Source organism: Schistocerca nitens, chromosome 3, assembly GCF_023898315.1.
Source record: "Schistocerca nitens isolate TAMUIC-IGC-003100 chromosome 3, iqSchNite1.1, whole genome shotgun sequence".
NCBI classification, from domain to species: Eukaryota; Metazoa; Arthropoda; class Insecta; order Orthoptera; family Acrididae; genus Schistocerca; species Schistocerca nitens.
This window is the reverse complement of record NC_064616.1, coordinates 85686474-85705121: the sequence shown is the minus strand read 5'-3', so window position 1 is coordinate 85705121 and position 18648 is coordinate 85686474. Positions and strand designations below refer to the sequence as shown.

The 18648-nt window shown below is 38.9% G+C and overlaps 1 protein-coding gene across 1 annotated transcript in view; it reads left to right on the top strand.

The window, feature by feature from the left end:
• Positions 1 to 18648, top strand: part of LOC126248055 (SET and MYND domain-containing protein 4-like) — a 131403-nt gene that overhangs the window by 20974 nt on the left and 91781 nt on the right. Inside the window, exon 4 of the mRNA XM_049948693.1 lies at positions 3114 to 3333. Within this exon, the coding sequence (XP_049804650.1) occupies positions 3114 to 3333 (220 nt within the window). The remainder of the gene's footprint in view (positions 1 to 3113; positions 3334 to 18648) is intronic.

Here is an 18648-nt window from a genome sequence, read left to right as displayed (position 1 = left end):
AGTGAAGACACTATGAGGTGATTCCCTGTAGAAATTGGGATAGAAAACATGATAAGAAGTCTGCTGAACAGAAACTCATGAGGGTGGTAGCCACAAGAGGTGGCAACAAATAACTTAACTGGAATAAATAAATGGTTACTGAGTATTTGCAGCTAGCAAAATAACTGGCTATCAGTATCGGATGTTAATTCAATAACTCCCAATACTGTGCGTCATCTGTTTGCCAACACGCATATGTCATACTTCACTACTTCCTCTTCGATCTCACTGTCAATATACACTGACTGTGTGATGTCCATACTACCATGGAAATAACTGGTGAGAACTGCTAATACTGCACACAATTTGTTGACTGATGAATGTACTACTAATTTGGTCCATATCTGGCTATGGATAAATCACAGTGACCTTACAATCGTCATTCTTCCATGGAAATAACTGATGGAATAACTGGTTATTTCCAAAGATAAAGAAATACTGGAGGTTATTGGTAACTGGAATACTGGATAAATGAAGTCCGTTCCTGTTTCATTTGTCAAAGACACTACAAGCATACTTTTCGTTCACTTTTGATACAGACAGTGTACTGAGACAAAGAAATCCAGGGCAAGCCAAATGTGGAAATACTTAACTACTTTACATAAGCAGTTCACGAAGCATGATTTGTGTAGTAAGAAATAATGGTAAAAAATCGTGCAAGGAAAAAAAGCCACCTTACAAAATTTGCACATAAAAGTGAAACTGTCTTTCTGAAGCTGCTTAGATAACAACATTTCACATTAGGTCATGATCTCCAACTTACATGAACACTGAAAACCCCTCAAATATAATGAACTGAAAGGTTCTGGCAACCTAATTAGCTCAAGATTACTACACACATGTATATGGTGGTCAGAAACAGTCTGAAAAGTCTCTAATGGTGTTGCAAGGTAGGTTGCGCTGAGGAATAATTGTTAAGAAAAAAACTGATACATTAAGCCTTTTCCATGTTAGTTAGCCAATCAGCGTGTTGCACATACCTATTCAAGCAGCCTGCCAGCTACAATTAGTGTCAGTTGTTCTTGTAGTGTAAGTGATAGCTCATGAGACTTCTCGGCCTTTGGCTTGGGTTTTATCCTTACTACCATACCTGTCCAATTTTTGTATCACTCTCTTGTTCAGTTTTAGGAAACCAAATGAAGAACACGTTTGACAACACCATCTCTGGCGGGCCATTTCAATTTGCACACCCGATTGGCCAACTTCAATGCTGATTAACTCGAAAATGGCACAGTGTTTCAAATTGGCCAACTTCAATGCTGATTAACTCGAAAAAGGCACAGTGTTTCAAATTTTTTTCTTAACACTTATTTCTCAACATAATCTATCCTGCAAGGCCCGTACAAGGTTTTCAGACTGTTTCTGACCACCCTGTGTAGTCAGCTTATCTTGACAGTATGGTGTAGTTCAGCAGATATTGCTGCTAGTTACTAATAACAGCAGTAATTGACGGGGGGCGTATCAACAGTTGAGGAGTACTATTCCCGTACATGGAGAGTGGCAGCTGTAGACTATGTCATGGACTGTCTGCAGAGAGAGAGAGAGAGAGAGAGGGGGGGGGAGGGGGGGCAGGGGGTGTAGAGGTATGATCATTGCATTGTTGATTCACAGCAAGTTGAGATGCATATAATGTATGGTGCTGTGAAAGGTACTCTGCATATATGAACAAACATTTCCAGACAGACACAATTCAGGTAACTGGGTATTGCATGAGACCCAAATGTTTACAGTAACCAGGTGTGGCACTGGTATGTAACACAGTGTCAACATAACGAGATATGAGAGGAATGTGTAGAAAGGTGCAATCAGTGTGCCATAAAGTAACACATGTGGAATTGCAAGACAATTCAAGAACAATATTTTGGTGAAACGATGCAAACCGTACAATTAGTTGAGTTCCCCTTGCTGGTTACTGCTCAGCAGCAGATTGAAATCAGGTTTTTTACACCATCTACTGTTGTGAGAAGAGGTTGCTTTCACATGTAATAGTGTTGCTACCATCAAAACAGCTTGTTTGTAGTTGTATAACACTTTGTACCTTGAACAGCACACCAAGTGACATTTGCTTTTAACTATGGGCCAGCATTGTCAGTTACAACCACATTGTACCATTCTTTTCACTGCCCCCTTTGCTTGTAACCTTTATGTCATGTTTTAGAGGAGATACTGCCTTATCTGGTGGAGTAATATATATGTAAGTGGATATGTTACATGCACACTTCTGTTTGGCAGCTTGCAAATTATTGAAGTCTGTGTACTGTCTTTTGCAACATTCATTTCACACATCTTTCACCTTATCATTCAGTGGTGCACCATTGTCACCTGGCATCAAAATGAAAGCTGTTGGCCATCACTTCAGATAGATGAAACATACACACAGACACACACACACACACACACACACACACACACACACACACAACAGCCAGCCAAGTCCGCACTTACTCTGCTCTGTTATGTAGAAGGGTTCACCTTAGATTATGTGATTACATTATGTGTTGCATTAAAATTTGTAACTTCTTTGAAAGCAACAAAACACCTGTGGAACATAATTCACAGAACTGGGTGTGTAGTTCATGCAGACAATCAGTTACAACCATCTGAGGTGTGGATTGCCTAATATGTCTACTACTTTTAGAAGTTACTCTACAATGTATTATGTTTTCTCTTGCATTTTGCACAGGTAATCACTTCAAAGGGTTTGTACTTATAGCTCAGAACCAGCTTTTATTAATTTTTTTGTGCATCAGTTGTGTTTTCCAATTTTGTACTTCAATGAATTTCTGATAAACAATAGCTTACAGTTAATAAAGTTGGTATTATTTGTACTTATTTGAAGCCCATATCCACATCAGCATTACATATTATGTAATAAGCTCATCAAATAATTCCAGATGTATTATTTTATTGTTAATCAATTTTGACGTGGCTGAGGGCTTCCGTTGTTAGTGTGGAATTTAAGTAAAAAAAATGTGGCTGAAAAAAATTCATTTTACATGGTCTATGAGCTAGATTCAACTTCTTCAGCACGTTACAGTGTTTCACCCCCTTTGGCTCTACGAAACTGTTCATAGGCTTTGATGAACCGTCCCCTGAGAGTGTTGTTGGAGGAAGAAGTGATCAATATCCCTCTCTCAGTTCCTTTGTCACTATTAAAAACAGTGCAGAGATGGGGCGCTATGCTGAAGCTGTTCAGAAGATTAAAACAGGAGATGTTGTCCTTACAGAGGATGCTCATTGTGCTGTGTTACTTGCTGAAAGATGTGAAACAAACTGCTTCCATTGCTTCAGAAGGTTTGCAGAAATGTTTAAATGAGCTTTAGATGTCATCAGTGTGACTGAGTATATGGAATGTGATTTACTGTGCTGAAACAATAAAGTAGTTGTGACTGAACTGCATGGGAATTAATAATTTATTTTGAATTGTTTGTGTTTGTATTTTCTATGTGTAACTGCCATCACTAAGTATATTAATATACACCTAACAATTAGAGTGTAATAATTACCTACATAACACAAGGGCAAGTATGTTCATATTTGTCAAAAACTGCATCATGAAAGGATCAGAAAAAAATTGCATTTTGTGACACACACACACACACACACACACACACAAAAGTATAATTTTAGGAGCAACTAGTGACTCAGTGCCGTCTCCTGGAATGTACCAGGTGTGTACTGAAGAACATGTGAAAGTGCGTGACTTTGGTCAGTGCAAACTTTCTGTATTAGCTGCTGAGCTTGTCATGATATTAATGGTACCTCAAATTTCTGTGGTTACTCTTGGTGTAATGCTCCAGCATGCATTGTGGAGTGTAGTGTGGACCGCCTACTATCTAATGCTTGTGTTGGCATCATTTTACCATGCCCTTGTCCAATACAAAACCAATGTCATTCTAAATACCATTGTCAACCATGCACAGCTGTAGCCTGATGTTCCATTACTTCGGCTAGTAAATCTTCTGAAAAGGAATAGTTACATGTAGCTGTCTGTGAACAGCAAAAGCTACTGAACTGTGGAAGTGTATAGTGGCTTACTTTCACCTGTACCAATTATTTATTTTAATTCAAGCAGCAATAGCAGATCAGATTTGACAATTCTGTTGCAGAATTATTAGACAGATACTACATGTTCAACTGAGAGAGCTGTCCACCCATTCACATCACCACCATTTATGACTTCCTCTTAGATTCTTTTAGTCCAGTCAGTGAAGGGAAAATTATGATTAAAAATTCTTGTCACAAATTGTTGTGCTGTGGTAGAAGGAAGTATCATGAGCACCATGCCAAAAATTCTGACTAGTGGAGTGCGAGTGTGGGAGGGGTGGGTGGAGGTGGAGAGGGGTTAAAGATAACTTTTTATGTTTTTCTTGAATAACTCAGAAATTGCAGAAATGTTTACCAGCACAAAATTAACATGCATTAAGTTTTTTTACAGAAAATATAATTTTTAATAATCATGTTTTAATGGCAGAAAAGTAATGTTTGTTGTTAAATGAAGTGGTTTAAGAACTAATATTAAATTTGTGTACCACATCTAATTGCAGTAGAACCATGTTAAGGCATAAATTATGTTCTGTAAGTGTAACAGGGAGGAAAGGGAAGAGGGATGGAGGAACCCAAGAAATGCATACGGACAGAATCTACGTAAACCTCTGCACAGTGTTCTGCACTGCTAAAGGGAAAATGATTCTAATCATCCTGTACAGCAGCCATAGTGTTCTTCTAGGAAAGGCAACTTCCACCACCATGAGTGCTGCTGGCTTTTCAGTTTACAGGAAGACTATACCTCCCCAGCATTTCCTATTCATTTTCCATATGCGAGTTAACAAAATAACTTCACTGCTCATGTTTATTTAGTGACGTTATTTTCAGTTTACTAAGTATGTATTTGTTTTCAGCTGTTAAGTGAGCTATTTTATGTGTGTGTGTGTGTGTGTGTGTGTGTGTGTGTGTGTGTGTGTGTGTGTGTGTGTGAGAGAGAGAGAGAGAGAGAGAGAGAGAGAGAGCTCCACAGCTGACACTGTCTACTGTCTACCACACTGAAGAATCTGTCCCAAATGTAACATCTTGGCAATATATATTCAACAGTATTGATTTCATTGTCTCCACTACCAATGGCTGGAATATGTTTCACAGCATGAGGGTATCAAATGCATAACCTAAACCTCAACTCTCCCAGGATCTGCTGAGTTCCTGAGGCTTAAAGTGGCATCCTCCGTAACAGAACTAGATCACCTAGATGTTAAGGAATTTCAATTATTTCAGTATATGTCAAGCGTCAAAGCAGATTACTACTCTTGATTGGAATAGGGTCAATCCTAATCCATTAGACAGATTGACACCCACCTTGCAAGATGTATTGTGGGTGTGTGATAAGTGGTTCCACTCAGTACAGCCCACTCTACAAGTGCCAGAGATTCCTGAATGGAAACAATTTATAAAGTATGCGAGTAATACAATGAAAGGTGCAAGAAGTGCGGTAACTTTCTGGTCATTCATTAATTCGCAACCTTGGATTTTGTGTATACTGTCAACAACAGACTGCAGCGAGATGAACATTTACCAGTCCGATGCCTTTCCCGTTGACACTACGTAGGTCACTGATATCACCACACAACACAAATTAAGCACTTCCTGCCCGTTATTTGTAGAAATGTAATTTATGTAAAGCATCACTTTACAACTACAAATAAGTACTCACTCAGTAAGCTGAAAATAACATCATTACATAAACATGAGCTCAGTGAAGTTACTGTGTCTGCTTACTTAAGAGAACGGGACTGAAAAGCGAGCAGCTCTCATACTGGGTGAAGTTGTGTTTCCCGGAAGAACACTGCAGCTGCCATACGGTGTGACTAAGAATCAATTTCCTCTGTAGCAGTGTGCAGAGATTTATGTAGTGCTTGCTCTACAGTTCACAGACTTACAAAGGAGGGAAGTGCGTGGCCACAACCTAGTGACCTGCCTTCCCTCTTGTTCTACTGCACTTAGATGTGGAACACACACTTAATGTTTGTTCTTAACCCATTTCATTTAACAATAAACATTAACTGTATACCGTCGAACAGGGTGATTTCAGACGGTTTTGTCATTATTTTGATTGTAACTTTTGTATATATTGTTAGATTAAATTGATTGTTATGGAAGTGGTAGGGTATATGTGTAATGAATAAAATATCCCAGAACCAGGAAGTGTATGTGTAGGTATATTTATCTGAGGCAGTTAAATAAAGTGTCCTAACTCACCCCATGGATTGGGGTGATTTCGGACATGTGTTTTTTAAATCTCTGTCTGAAGTTACAGTATATAGAGGGTAAATTTGGACAGTTACTGCCCTTTTGTTTGATTCTACATGCATTTTATTTGATTTTGGTGACATTTTACACATTTTAAGGTAGCCCTTTGTTACCAATAAGTGATATGGAATGATGGTTTCATCATAGTTGATCATGTTACTAGGTGGGAGATTTTCCAGCTTTGCCTTGATATTGGAGAAAAACATCTTAACAGTCTCTTTGTTCACTTCTGCACGAGCTCGTTTAATATTTTTGCTTAAGCGAATGGAAAGATCTTCTTACTGTCATTTGAGGAATAAATGCACCCATTCTTCTCCTGGCAAATTATTATGAAATTTCTTCGCTTTTCGGCCAGATTTATCAAGGTAGCCTTTAACTAAATATCTAATATCCAATTTAGTGAAGGGAAATCCCCAATGTGCAGCCCTCAAGATACCTTGCTTCAACATTTCTTCTTCTTCTTCTTCTTCTTTATTTAGTGCTGGCTGTCCTCCCTTTTTTTTGGGGGGTGGGAGGGGGGGGATGTGCTTCCTGCACTTTATTTTGTAGGGTTGATTTAGGTATACCGTACAAATCACACGCTTTTCTGTACAATAATTTACCACTCTGAATATCATGAACAGCTTTATCTAAAAGTTCTGGGTCATAATTACACCGTACTGTAGCACCTCTCTTGCTCTTATACGTTCTGGGCATTGCCCAAAATCACCCCACACAGTACACAGTTTTACAAAAACCGTTGTTATTTTATAACCTGCATGAGAAACTCGACAAACTTGTACAGAAATTGTCTCAATGCTGTTAGCTACTGAGCGTGTCGACAGTTACGGTTACCATAACTTCCCGCTCGACGCAACAATAGAAAGTTTCCACTTTACGATAATGCATGGATTTTTAACACTGAGACTGTTCGTCAATTATTCACCTAAGGAAACAATTGACACAAAACAAAAGTTGTGGAAAGTGATAAATGCAATCTTGCGCTTAAAATAACTGGCGCACGGACGTTAAAATAAGTAACTCTTTGTTTCTATGCAGTGGCAAAGAGAAAATAAGCCATACTGTCCGAATTCGTCCTGTGTCCGAAATCACCCCGTTTGACGGTACCATTAAAACACTATTTTTAATAATCTGCAATTTTTCCATCCCGTGCAGTATGGAAAGTATTAATCCTAGAGAAAAAATGAGTAGGATGTTGTTTGTAGGATATGTAATGTAATTTAATTTAATTTTGTACTGGGAAACATTTCTGCTGGAAGCCATGTTTTTCAAGATGTTCAAGAAAAAAAAAAAAGACCTGTAAAGCCCATGTCCATGCCCACGCCCACATCCTACCAGTCAGGATTTTTAGTATGTTGTTGTTTATGGTTCTCCCTACCACTGTACGTAAATTTGTGACTACATGAATTTTTTCTCCTATTTGATCATTTTTGGTCTTCATTGACTGGGCTATATGTCCTTCACCTTTCATTTTCAAAAATAATACAAAATTCTGGAAGACCAAGATTTATAGTGGTTCCTAGTTGTGCTCTTTGACACATATTATTTTTTTTTCTTTGTAATGAATATTTCTACAGAAAATCTAAATCATCAATTTTTTCTGTACCAAGCTGTGCGTGATGAACCCACCTGGATAGCCATGCGTGTTAAAAGTGCCCGCTTTCAGGATGACAAGGTGTGCCATCCCCAGTTCGAGTGCGCCCGGTGGATTAACAGCAAGGGCCGGTGTGCTGGCCAGCCTGTATGTGGTTCTTAGGCATTTTTCCGTGTCCCACTAGGTGATTACTGGGTTGGTGCCAACATACCGCCTCTGTTACATGCTATGTAAACATTTCGAAAGTTTTCTCACAGTTGCACGTAAAATTTACTCTAGACACTTGCAGATGGGGTACATTGATTCCATCCCGGGGGCCGAATAGGAGACTGTTGACATTAGATATTTAGTCTCCTTGAACCCGTAATCAGCCGCAGTAACAGCAGCAGTAGCAGCAGCATGTGATGAACAGATAACAATGAATGACAAACAGTTTCTTGCACTGGTAAACAAGTTAGGTTTGGCAGCACTGGAAAAAAGTCATTCCGTGATTGTGAAATAATTGTTATAAAACGTAACTTGAAGCAGTGGATGGAAGTGAGAAGGAAGAGCAGTTAGTTAGGGTATGAAGATTAATGGCGAAAGCATATGGAATTGGGAATTTGCAGAGTGAGTTGAACCAGTAGTGGTTTCCTTGGGAAAATGTGAAGTGCACTCACTGTATTGGTATTATTAAAATTAGGGTGATGATACTCATTAATGATAGTATGTATCTCTATAGTTCCACCGAAAGAAGACAAAAGGTTAAGATTGTAGGGTTGATTTACAGACCCTCTACATGAAATCCTCCGACTGCAGTTGAAATTCAGGATATTTGCTTAGTTGACCACAGAAGTATATCAGCCAGCGTGTAATGTTGAACAGTCACCCATAGTACAGGATGATGCACAAAAAACTGGCCCCAAGTACAGACTGTTTGCCAATTACGCATGAATCGTTGCCTGCCATGAGCAGATACAACAGCAAATGGATAAACATATAATAATAAGATACAAAAGAAATAACAAATAAACTGATGCAAAGGTCTATATTATCTATCAACATATACAACTGGCAGGTGAAAATGAGCAGTCTAGTTACTTGGAGACAGTTTTTCATATGGTGAGATGAAACTACAGTGATTGTGTACCTGTTCATATTTATGACTTTTTTATATATGCAAGTTGTGAATTTTATACTTGTGACCTATAAATATGGCTGCATGTTTAATTGCGTAATAGTATGGTGGCCACAGATATGAGGCAAATGGAAAGGTGGTGTCTCAGACTATTATTAGAATACAACCTTGTTGGCACTTTTAATTTCTTTATGCTACTTACTGTTTGTATCCCCATGTAAATCTTCTCCTTTTAATATGTTCATGGACAATAATTGACAGATTGTGAGATTGGCTGTGTGCAGTGGCTATTCTGTTGGTCAATCCTTGCTTAACTGGCTTCTTGCAATACAGGATTCTAAATTTTCTGTGCTGCGGTAATATGGTAAGGGTTTGCACCATCATGTTGCAGTAAACCATGTTTCTGTTTAACACTTTGCATTACTGAAATGGTCCACTCATTCAAGATTTCACAATGCTGTTTATCAACAGGCTCATAAGATTTGTATTGATGAAGCAATACTTACACTTTAAGTACTACTCAAAACCATACAACACTCAAATTTCTTTGGAACCTTAAAGGTGCAAATTAAAAGAATGAAAGTGAAAGAAATGTCACATCTAGTAAGTTACAATAATATATGGGGATTTTAAACTTAGAGCAGTAACAGAATATGTCAGGAAAAAGATTGAAACCTGTCAATCAGCCACAATGAACAAACAAACAAGCAAAATTTGTTAAAATTGTTTGTAACAGCAGCAGATGATATACACTTCAACCTCCTGAAGTTGCAAATGCTATGATTCGTGGACCACTTTGATCAGTTAGTGAAAGTTAATGTTCAAGAAGTTTAGCACATGGTTTCCCTTCTGCTTTACCTTTCATGGTTATATGTACAGAGTGAGTCACCAACAAGAAAAAAATATGTTGTGAACAGTATCAGGGACTGAGCTGGAAGCACAGCATCGTTTTAATTTTCTTTTTTTTTTTTCCATATTCCTGTATGAGAAATGCCAGTGTAACTATATTAAAAAGACAGAGAAATATTGGTGGAGCTTTCATAATATGCCTGTGGACTTGCAGAAGGCAGGATGAAAGAGCAACAAGAGGCACAACTGATGCACTCTTCAGTAGTGGTTGCTGTAAACAGAAAAACACACACACTCACTTCTTTCTCTTTTTTTCTTATATCAAATACTGTTGTGCATTTGGGTTAGTTGACATGATAAAAGAACATCAGCTGGAACTATATTAATTTTTAATTGATTTGCTTTTGTTGGAAGTACAGATAATCATGACACAAATTATACCAAACCAATTTATTACAAGTTAAAAAGAAAAAAACAGTAAGATTTTAAGCTGAATAGATATTTTATAAATATTATTTAAGATGATGGCTGTGGTCTGTACAGAAAACTTCATCACTTCAGAGGAAGGATTATTGAATACGATTCATAATTTTTGTGCTAAGGATTGTGCTATAGCCAGAACAAACATAACTTAGGGAACACAGTACTTTATAGAGTAACATGTAAGATACAGGTTGTGTGTAGCACTGAACACATTGACTGGGCAACAGTAATCTAGGGTAAGAATGGGCTGAGCATTGGTTTTTATTATTTAAATAGTATTGTTTCTTTGGGGGCCGACCCAGGTGGCACCTAAAAGTGTGCCTGTAAACTGTATCTATGTGCACTCTCTGAAATCGTGCATGTCACAAGTGAAGGTACATCAGACTGAAAATCCCGGAAGTCAAGACTGCAAATAAATTTATATTTTGATTACTACTTCTACACACCAGCCATCTTCAGATCTTATGTTATTGATGGAAGTCTCAGTCTCCTGACGGCAAGCTTATCATGTTATTTGACGTTGTCAACACTGGAGACAACCAATCTGTAGTAATTTTTGTATCTACATCATACTCCGCAAGCCACAATGGTGTTTGGTGTGGTGGAGGGTACTTCTGGTACCACTATCTGATACTACTCCACACCCCCCGCCCTCCAGTTTCATTCACAAATGGTGTGTGGAAGGAAGGAATGATTATTGGTGAGCCCCTGTATTGGCTCTAATTTCTCAAATTTTCTCTTTGGGGACATTACATGAGATGTATGTGAGAGGAAGTAATATGTTGCCCGACTCTTCCTGAAAACTGCTGTCTTGAAATTTCAAAACTAAACCTCCCCATGATGCTGAATATGTCTCTTGTAACGACTGCCAACAGAGTTTGTGGAGCATCTCGGTAACGATCCGTGATGAAACGTGCCGCTCTTCATTGGATTTTCTCCATCTCTTCTATCAGTTCTACCTGGTAAGGATCCCATATTGATGAACAATATTCAAGAATCGGTTGAATAAGCACCTTATAAACCACTTCCTTCATGGATGAGTTACAGTTCCTTAAGATTCTGTATGTGAATATCAGTCTGGTGTCAATTTTTTGTACTATTTGTTTTATGTGGTCATTACACGTGAGGTCACTCTAGATAGTTAATCCTAGATATTTTATGCTGGTTACTGTTTCCAGCAGTTTCTCATCAATGGCATTGCTACATTGTTACAGACAACCATGTCATGTGCAAACAGTCTTAAAGAGCATCTGACACTTTCTACTTGATAATTTATATACTTTGTAAACAGTAATGTCCTATCACACTCCAGAAATTACCTTTACATTTGTTGATTTTGTTCTATAAAGAGTGATGTCCTATCTGCAAGAAAGTCTTGAATCCAATCACAAATCTGGTTTGATACTTGATAAGCTCATATTTATTTTCACTTAACGGCAGTGCAAGATGGCATCAAATGCCATTCTGAAGTCAAGGAACATGGTATCAACCTGAGCACTGTTGTCTACAGCACTATGGGTCTTATGGAGGAAAAGAGCGAACTGATTTTTGCAGGATCTCTGTCTGTGGAATCCATTATGATTTTTATAGAGGACTGGAAATCCTTGAAGTCAAGTTTGCAAATAAATTTTTAGTTTGATTACTAATTTCAGTTACATATGAGCCATCTTGAGATCTTACGTGGTTGTTTGCAGTCTCCTGTTGCCTGACTTGTCAAGTTTATCACGTTTGCTGACACTGTCAACATTGGAGACAAGCGATCTGTCTAGCTGAAACTAGTAATCAAAATAAAAATTTATTTGTGATCTTGATTTCAAGGATTTTCAATCCTTCATATAAAAACTAAAACAGATTGCTTGTTTCCAGCACTGACAATGACAACAAACATGGTAAACTTGCCAAATCAGGCAACAGAAGCCTTCAGACAACTACATAATATTTGAAAGTGGCTTGTGTGCAACTGACACTATTAATAACAATAAAAATTTAGTTGTGATCTTGCCTTTGGGGTTTTACAATCCTTCACATAAAAATTATGACAAATCACTGAAGTCAATGAATGTGATTATCCAGAACATTTGTGTCCATTCATATAATTTCAAAGACATGTATTCTTTGTCACAGATTGATGATATCAGAAATCTCTCCTTCATAAATTAAGAATTTATGCTGTCCTTATAAAAATAATTCAAGTGGCGTAAGTTCAGCTGATTATACTATAGCAACTCCATGACCTATCAGTTTTGAAGGAAAGGAATTGTCCTTATGATGATGGGCTGTGGTGTAAAAGTGGCTTGTGTGCAACTGACACTATTAATAACAATAAAAATTTATTTGTGATCTTGCCTTTGGGGTTGTACAATCCTTCACATAAAAATTATGACAAATCATTGAAGTCAATGAATGTGATTATCCAGAACATTTGTGTCCATTCATATAATTTCAAAGACATGTATTCTTTGTCACAGATTGATGATATCAGAAATCTCTCCTTCATAAATTAAGAATTTATGCTGTCCTTATAAAAATAATTCAAGTGGCGTAAGTTCAGCTGATTATACTATAGCAACTCCATGACCTATTATCAGTTTTGAAGGAAAGGAATTGTCCTTATGATGATGGGCTGTGGTGTAAAAGTCAGTGGTAAGTCCACCATGCATGTACCATATGTTTGTATGGTGAGCCAGACTAACTTCTTCCAGTTACCAGAATGAGGTAAAGCTGTGAGGGTAGGTCGTAAGATGTATTTAGAGAGCTCATTCAGTGAACACTTGCCTGACAAATGTTTAGGTCCGAGGTTTGAGTACTGAGTGGGCATACAGTTTCAATCTGTCGGGCAGTTTCATCCATTAATGCTTTTAAAGAAACATTCTGAAAATAGTCGTGTCAGTCTTTGAGGTATTATAAGGTAATGGTGGGTAACGCAACACCAGCCATGGACACCATATTTTGGGTTGGTGGCCTCATAATGTGTGTGCTGTGAGGGATTACTTGTCACTAGTCACTACCTATGAATGTTGTGCACTTGTGGTATACAGAGTGACTCAGCTAAGGTGAGCACCTCAGATATTTTCTGAGTCATTTGATATATCATAATTCTGTGTTCACACAAATTAATTGTGAAAAAGCCCTCACTAAAATAACATACAGTCTCTTTTCATGACTATATCAATTACAGATATAGCGGTATCAACAAATTTAATGGTGTTTCACTCTTCAAAATCTGATTGGTTGTTTTGGAGACATTGCAGTATTTAGAACTGATCTGTTTTCAACATGAAGTCTATTGTTGGCATATGTGGAAGTTTGTGTTTTTGTCCCGAATTTCCACGCCAGGCTGATGGGGCACTCCAACTTGATGCAGCTGATATATCCTGCTTACAAAACTGGAATAGCAGCGAAAAATTTAATTTAAAATTGAGACTAATCACACTTGGCTACATGTGGCTGGACCCTCTTTGGTTATCAAAAATTAACAGACTTCCTCTCTGAGTTTACCCCAGAGATAAATAACACCTGGTTGCGTTGTGCTCATCAGCTGTAGGGAACAGTACAATGTTTGTTATTGACAGGCTATAGTCTTCATTCTCCCTTTATCCATTGTTCTCTCTTTCCAATAATAGTTCCAACTTCACATGTGACAAGAATGAGCATCCTGACACCCCCACAGGTGGCCCACCACTCTTTCGTGGGTTAATGCTTGGCTACCACAGGGCCCCAGCCTTACAGCATCTTTTTCCTTCCATGCTGCATGTCAGGCCTCTTGCTATACTTTTCCCCTCCATTGGGCAACATGTCTGGGGTTCCTTTCTTTGTTTACCTTTTCCTATCCTTCCTTCGCTTTGGTGTTTGAGGTTCCTCTTTTTCTTCTTCCTCCCTGTGTGCTCATGAAGGTCGACCCACGCCTCTGACGCATAACACGTGACTGGGTAATGCATAATTCTCGGCCCTGGGTCGACAGGTAGGGTTCGCACGTACCCCCTGGTACAGGCTGGGCCCAGGGAGGGGTGATTGCCCAAGCTGCTACCTTCCTTCTGTCAGGTATTTGGGAGGTGTGAACAATCACCTAAGGTGGGTACGCCTCCTCGTGACAGGGGCCCCCAGTTGGAAGGAGAGTGCCATCGGAGACGCTGGCAATTATGGGGTATTTTCTCGCGATGAGTCAATCACCTGCACAATCGACGTCTATGAAATGTAAACGGAATGAGGCTAACGATTCAAAGACGCTTCCAGCTGCACCACGGTTCCTCTTGGTTCCACATACTGAAGATGGTCAGTCCTTCGCGACAGTAAATCTGTTTATTATTCAGAATGGTGTTGATGCAGTTGCCGACCCTGTGAAATCCTGCTCTCGTTTACGCAATGGCACTTTGGTTTTGGAGACTACTTCCGATTCTCGAGCACAACACCTGCTTGCTGCTTCGCTTCTCCACAGCTATCCTGTTCGTGTCGAGGCCCGTAGAACTCTGAATTCTTCCCGCGATGGGTACGCCTCCTCGTGACAGGGGCCCCCAGTTGGAAGGAGAGTGCCATCGGAGACGCTGGCAATCATGGGGTATTTTCTCGTGATGAGTCAATCACCTGCACAATAGACGTCTATGAAATGTAAACGGAATGAGGCTAACGATTCAAAGACGCTTCCAGCTGCACCACGGTTCCTCTTGGTTCCACATACTGAAGATGGTCAGTCCTTCGCGACAGTAAATCTGTTTATTATTCAGAATGGTGTTGATGCAATTGCCGGCCCTGTGAAATCCTGCTCTCGTTTACGCAATGGCACTTTGGTTTTGGAGACTACTTCTGATTCTCGAGCACAACACCTGCTTGCTGCTTCGCTTCTCCACAGCTATCCTGTTCGTGTCGAGGCCCGTAGAACTCTGAATTCTTCCCGCAATTGTATTTACGCTAGGCTGCTCAACGGTGTGACAGAGCCCAAAATCGAATGTACCTCTCTGATCAGGGTGTCATTGTCATCCGTCAGGTGATGGAAAAGTTGGATTCCTCCTTAGTGGCCACTCACACTCTTTTTCTCACCTTCCGTCCAAGATCAACGCAGGCTATGAAATTATCACAATCCGACTGTACATTCTGACCCTGACATGCTGCTACCAGTCATCGTTTCAACCACACACAAATGTCTTGTTGACCCCCAGCCAAATGTGTAACGTGTGGTAGGGATGTGCATGAGGGTGATTATCCGCCTCCTCCTCCCCGCTGTATCGACTGCAATGGCGACCATACCGCCTCCTCTCGAGATTGTCTCTTTTATTTGATGAGTGGGCTGTCTGGGAGATCTGGGTGAAAGAAAAAGTTCCTTACCTGGTCACTCGCAAGTTACTGGCTAGTCGCAAATCCTGCCCTCTACCAGCTGGCACTTACAGTAGTGTTCTTGCTACATCGCGCTCCGTGAAGAACGTGGCCGTGCAGACGTGCGACCTCAAATTCAGTTCTGAAGCTTTGAAATTGTCCAATGTCGAGGTAGCATTGCCGTCCCCTCGTCCAGCCGTGCGATGAGCCATCAAACCCTCGCCTCGAGAGGCGAAGTCACCAGCTACACGACAGGCAGGCTGAAAAAGACAGAAGCGGTGCTCCCGTGGAGACCTCCTATGTCCCTTCAGCCAACCGACACCTGATTCTGCCTCTGCTAACCGGAAAAACTCCCCTACACTCTGTAAAGAAGTATGGGACTCATCATCATCATCATCATGACAAGGCACATACTGACAGTAAAATTGATTAAATTAAAAATAAATAAAAAATAAAAAATAAAAAAATAAACAAAATGTGGAAAGAAAAGATTTGCAGTGGTATAATTACATTACTATGAAAGGCTGTATATTATGCAAAGCACATTTTTCTATCGTGTATTTACTGAGTGAATTCTGTCTTATCTTTTGAATGAGTCCGTATTATTAATGACAAATATTGCAAGAGAGAATTCTGAAATTTTTGAACAAAAGCCTGTAAGAAGTTTGAAACTGATATTGCAATCATTCTGACTGGTTTTCTGTGCTAAGATTGTTTATGAATGGATGCAGTTGCCACAAAATGATACCACTGGAGATAGTAGAGTGAAAGTGAGCTAAGTAAACCAGCTTTTGCATTTTAGTGTCAGCAACACAGTGGAGGTTGCTTTTATGGATGTTGAATGTGATAGTCAAGAAAACTTCTCTTATATCGTTAGTTCAAAGAATTTAAGATGTTAGGCTTAACTACTTATTTGACTACTTTGTCACGATAAAATTTCACTCTTATGATAATTCCTGGCCAGAAAATGTATGCATTGTGTTTTGTTGGAATTAAGTTATATGTCTTCTGGAAGTTGCAAGCTGATATACCCACTACCATTAGCAAACCTGTTCCTTGAATATTGACACTAGAAGACAGTCTTGTTTCCTAGTCGTTAGATAGGAAATGAACAATCTTCCTTGATGTCATAGTACTTCAGTTTACACACATGTATATCACATTCCATACAATCAAACTGTTTTTGTTAAAACAAAGAACATGGCTTATCATTTAGCCTCCCAAGTGCCAGAATAAATTTCATTTTCCTTATGCAAAACTGCCAGTCTCACAAACTGTATATGCTGAGATGTGTTAATCATCACCTTTTCAAAAATCTCAGAAAAAGCTGTTAGTAAGGAAATGGGCCTGTAATTGTCAATGTTGTGTGTATTGGTCCCCTTTTATAAAGTGGTTTCATTAACAGACATTTTAATTTTTTTGTAAAGTGACTACATCCGAGAAAGACACATTGCATATATGAGTGAGTGCAGCGGTAATGTATAGTGTACTTATCTTAGACTTAATTCATTTTTCATCATACCCATTTGACTCTTTATTCTTCAGTGATGTAATAATTAATTCCATTTCCTCCTTGCTCTTTTTGCTGTAGGCGCATGTCATAATTATCATGGAACATCAGCTTTTAAAAGTTATTGAATGAGGTGGCTTAGTAGTAAGTCACTGGATTCTTATTTGGGAGGAAAGTGGTTAAAATCCCTTTATGATTGTCCAGATTTAGGTTTCCCATGGTTTTCCTAAATTGGCTAAGGCAAATTTTGAGATGGTTCCTTTGAGGAGGAAATGGCCTATTTCCTCCATCTCTGACGATCTCATGATAAATGGGATGTTAAACCCTAATCTTCCTTTTGTTCCTTGTAAAAGTTGCACATCCTTGCCAGTACCGATAAAACATTGTTTATTGACAAGCAGTGGTTGTTAAATATTTTGCAGGACCAGGGTGAGTCACTTAACAATTTCATTCTTCCACCAGAGAGATGTAAAATGTTGAGTAGGTACCTTCTGCCCTGATACTGCTTTCACAACATATAAGTTTTTAATTTATGTCTAAAAGCTGCCTATCCTTTATGTATAATGCATTGTTTTAACCTTTTTGATATAATTCCATAGCATTTTGCAGTGTTATCTGTCTTTAGATTCTGTGACTGAGCTGTGATAATTCTTAACTTTAAGAGACAGATCCTGCATCCTCATATACGACATTCTGATCCCATTATTTATCAAAACTGGTTGCATATTCTCCTGTTTTGCTTGCAATATTTTAATGAATGTCTGTTGAAAAAAGTGATAAATTGCTGTAAAAATGTTGTATGTTCATCCATGTTGTCTCTACTGTAGACTTTTTCTCAAGAGTGTTTTTTGAGATTGGTATTAGATGTCTGCATTGCATGTGAATCCATATATCTGAATGTTTTGTATACAGCCTTGGAGCATGGCTCTTCCTTGATTCCTTTCAGTGTAAATATCTGTGCTTCATTATCTGGCAGGCCATTACTAATTGGAGGGGTTGGTGGAAGGAAGTGCTAACCGATGAGAGAGTCATTCTGTGTCATTGAATGTTTTAGGTTTGATTAAATTCAAAGACAAGAACATAAATACATTTAGACAAAACAATATCTAGTAGACAGCTTTATCTAGTGGTACAAATGGAACTACTTGTTACCAACATGGTGTACTCAAAAGCACAATAGATAGTGTGATCAGACCAGTCTTTACTAAACTGAGGATTAGTACTTTCTACCACAGACCCCTACAGTTGTATTCACATGGTACTCTTCAACAAGAGAACAATACATAAAACTATTATTTATGACTGTGCTGCTGTTTCCCTGTACTCTAGTTGCAAACTACACTGTCTGTACCAGGTTGTAAGACTCGAGTATCCATTAACATTCAACTTGTGTGTTTTGCATTTTGCCATGTTGCAGCATGAATCATTGCAAGAACTGTGTGCGTTGTT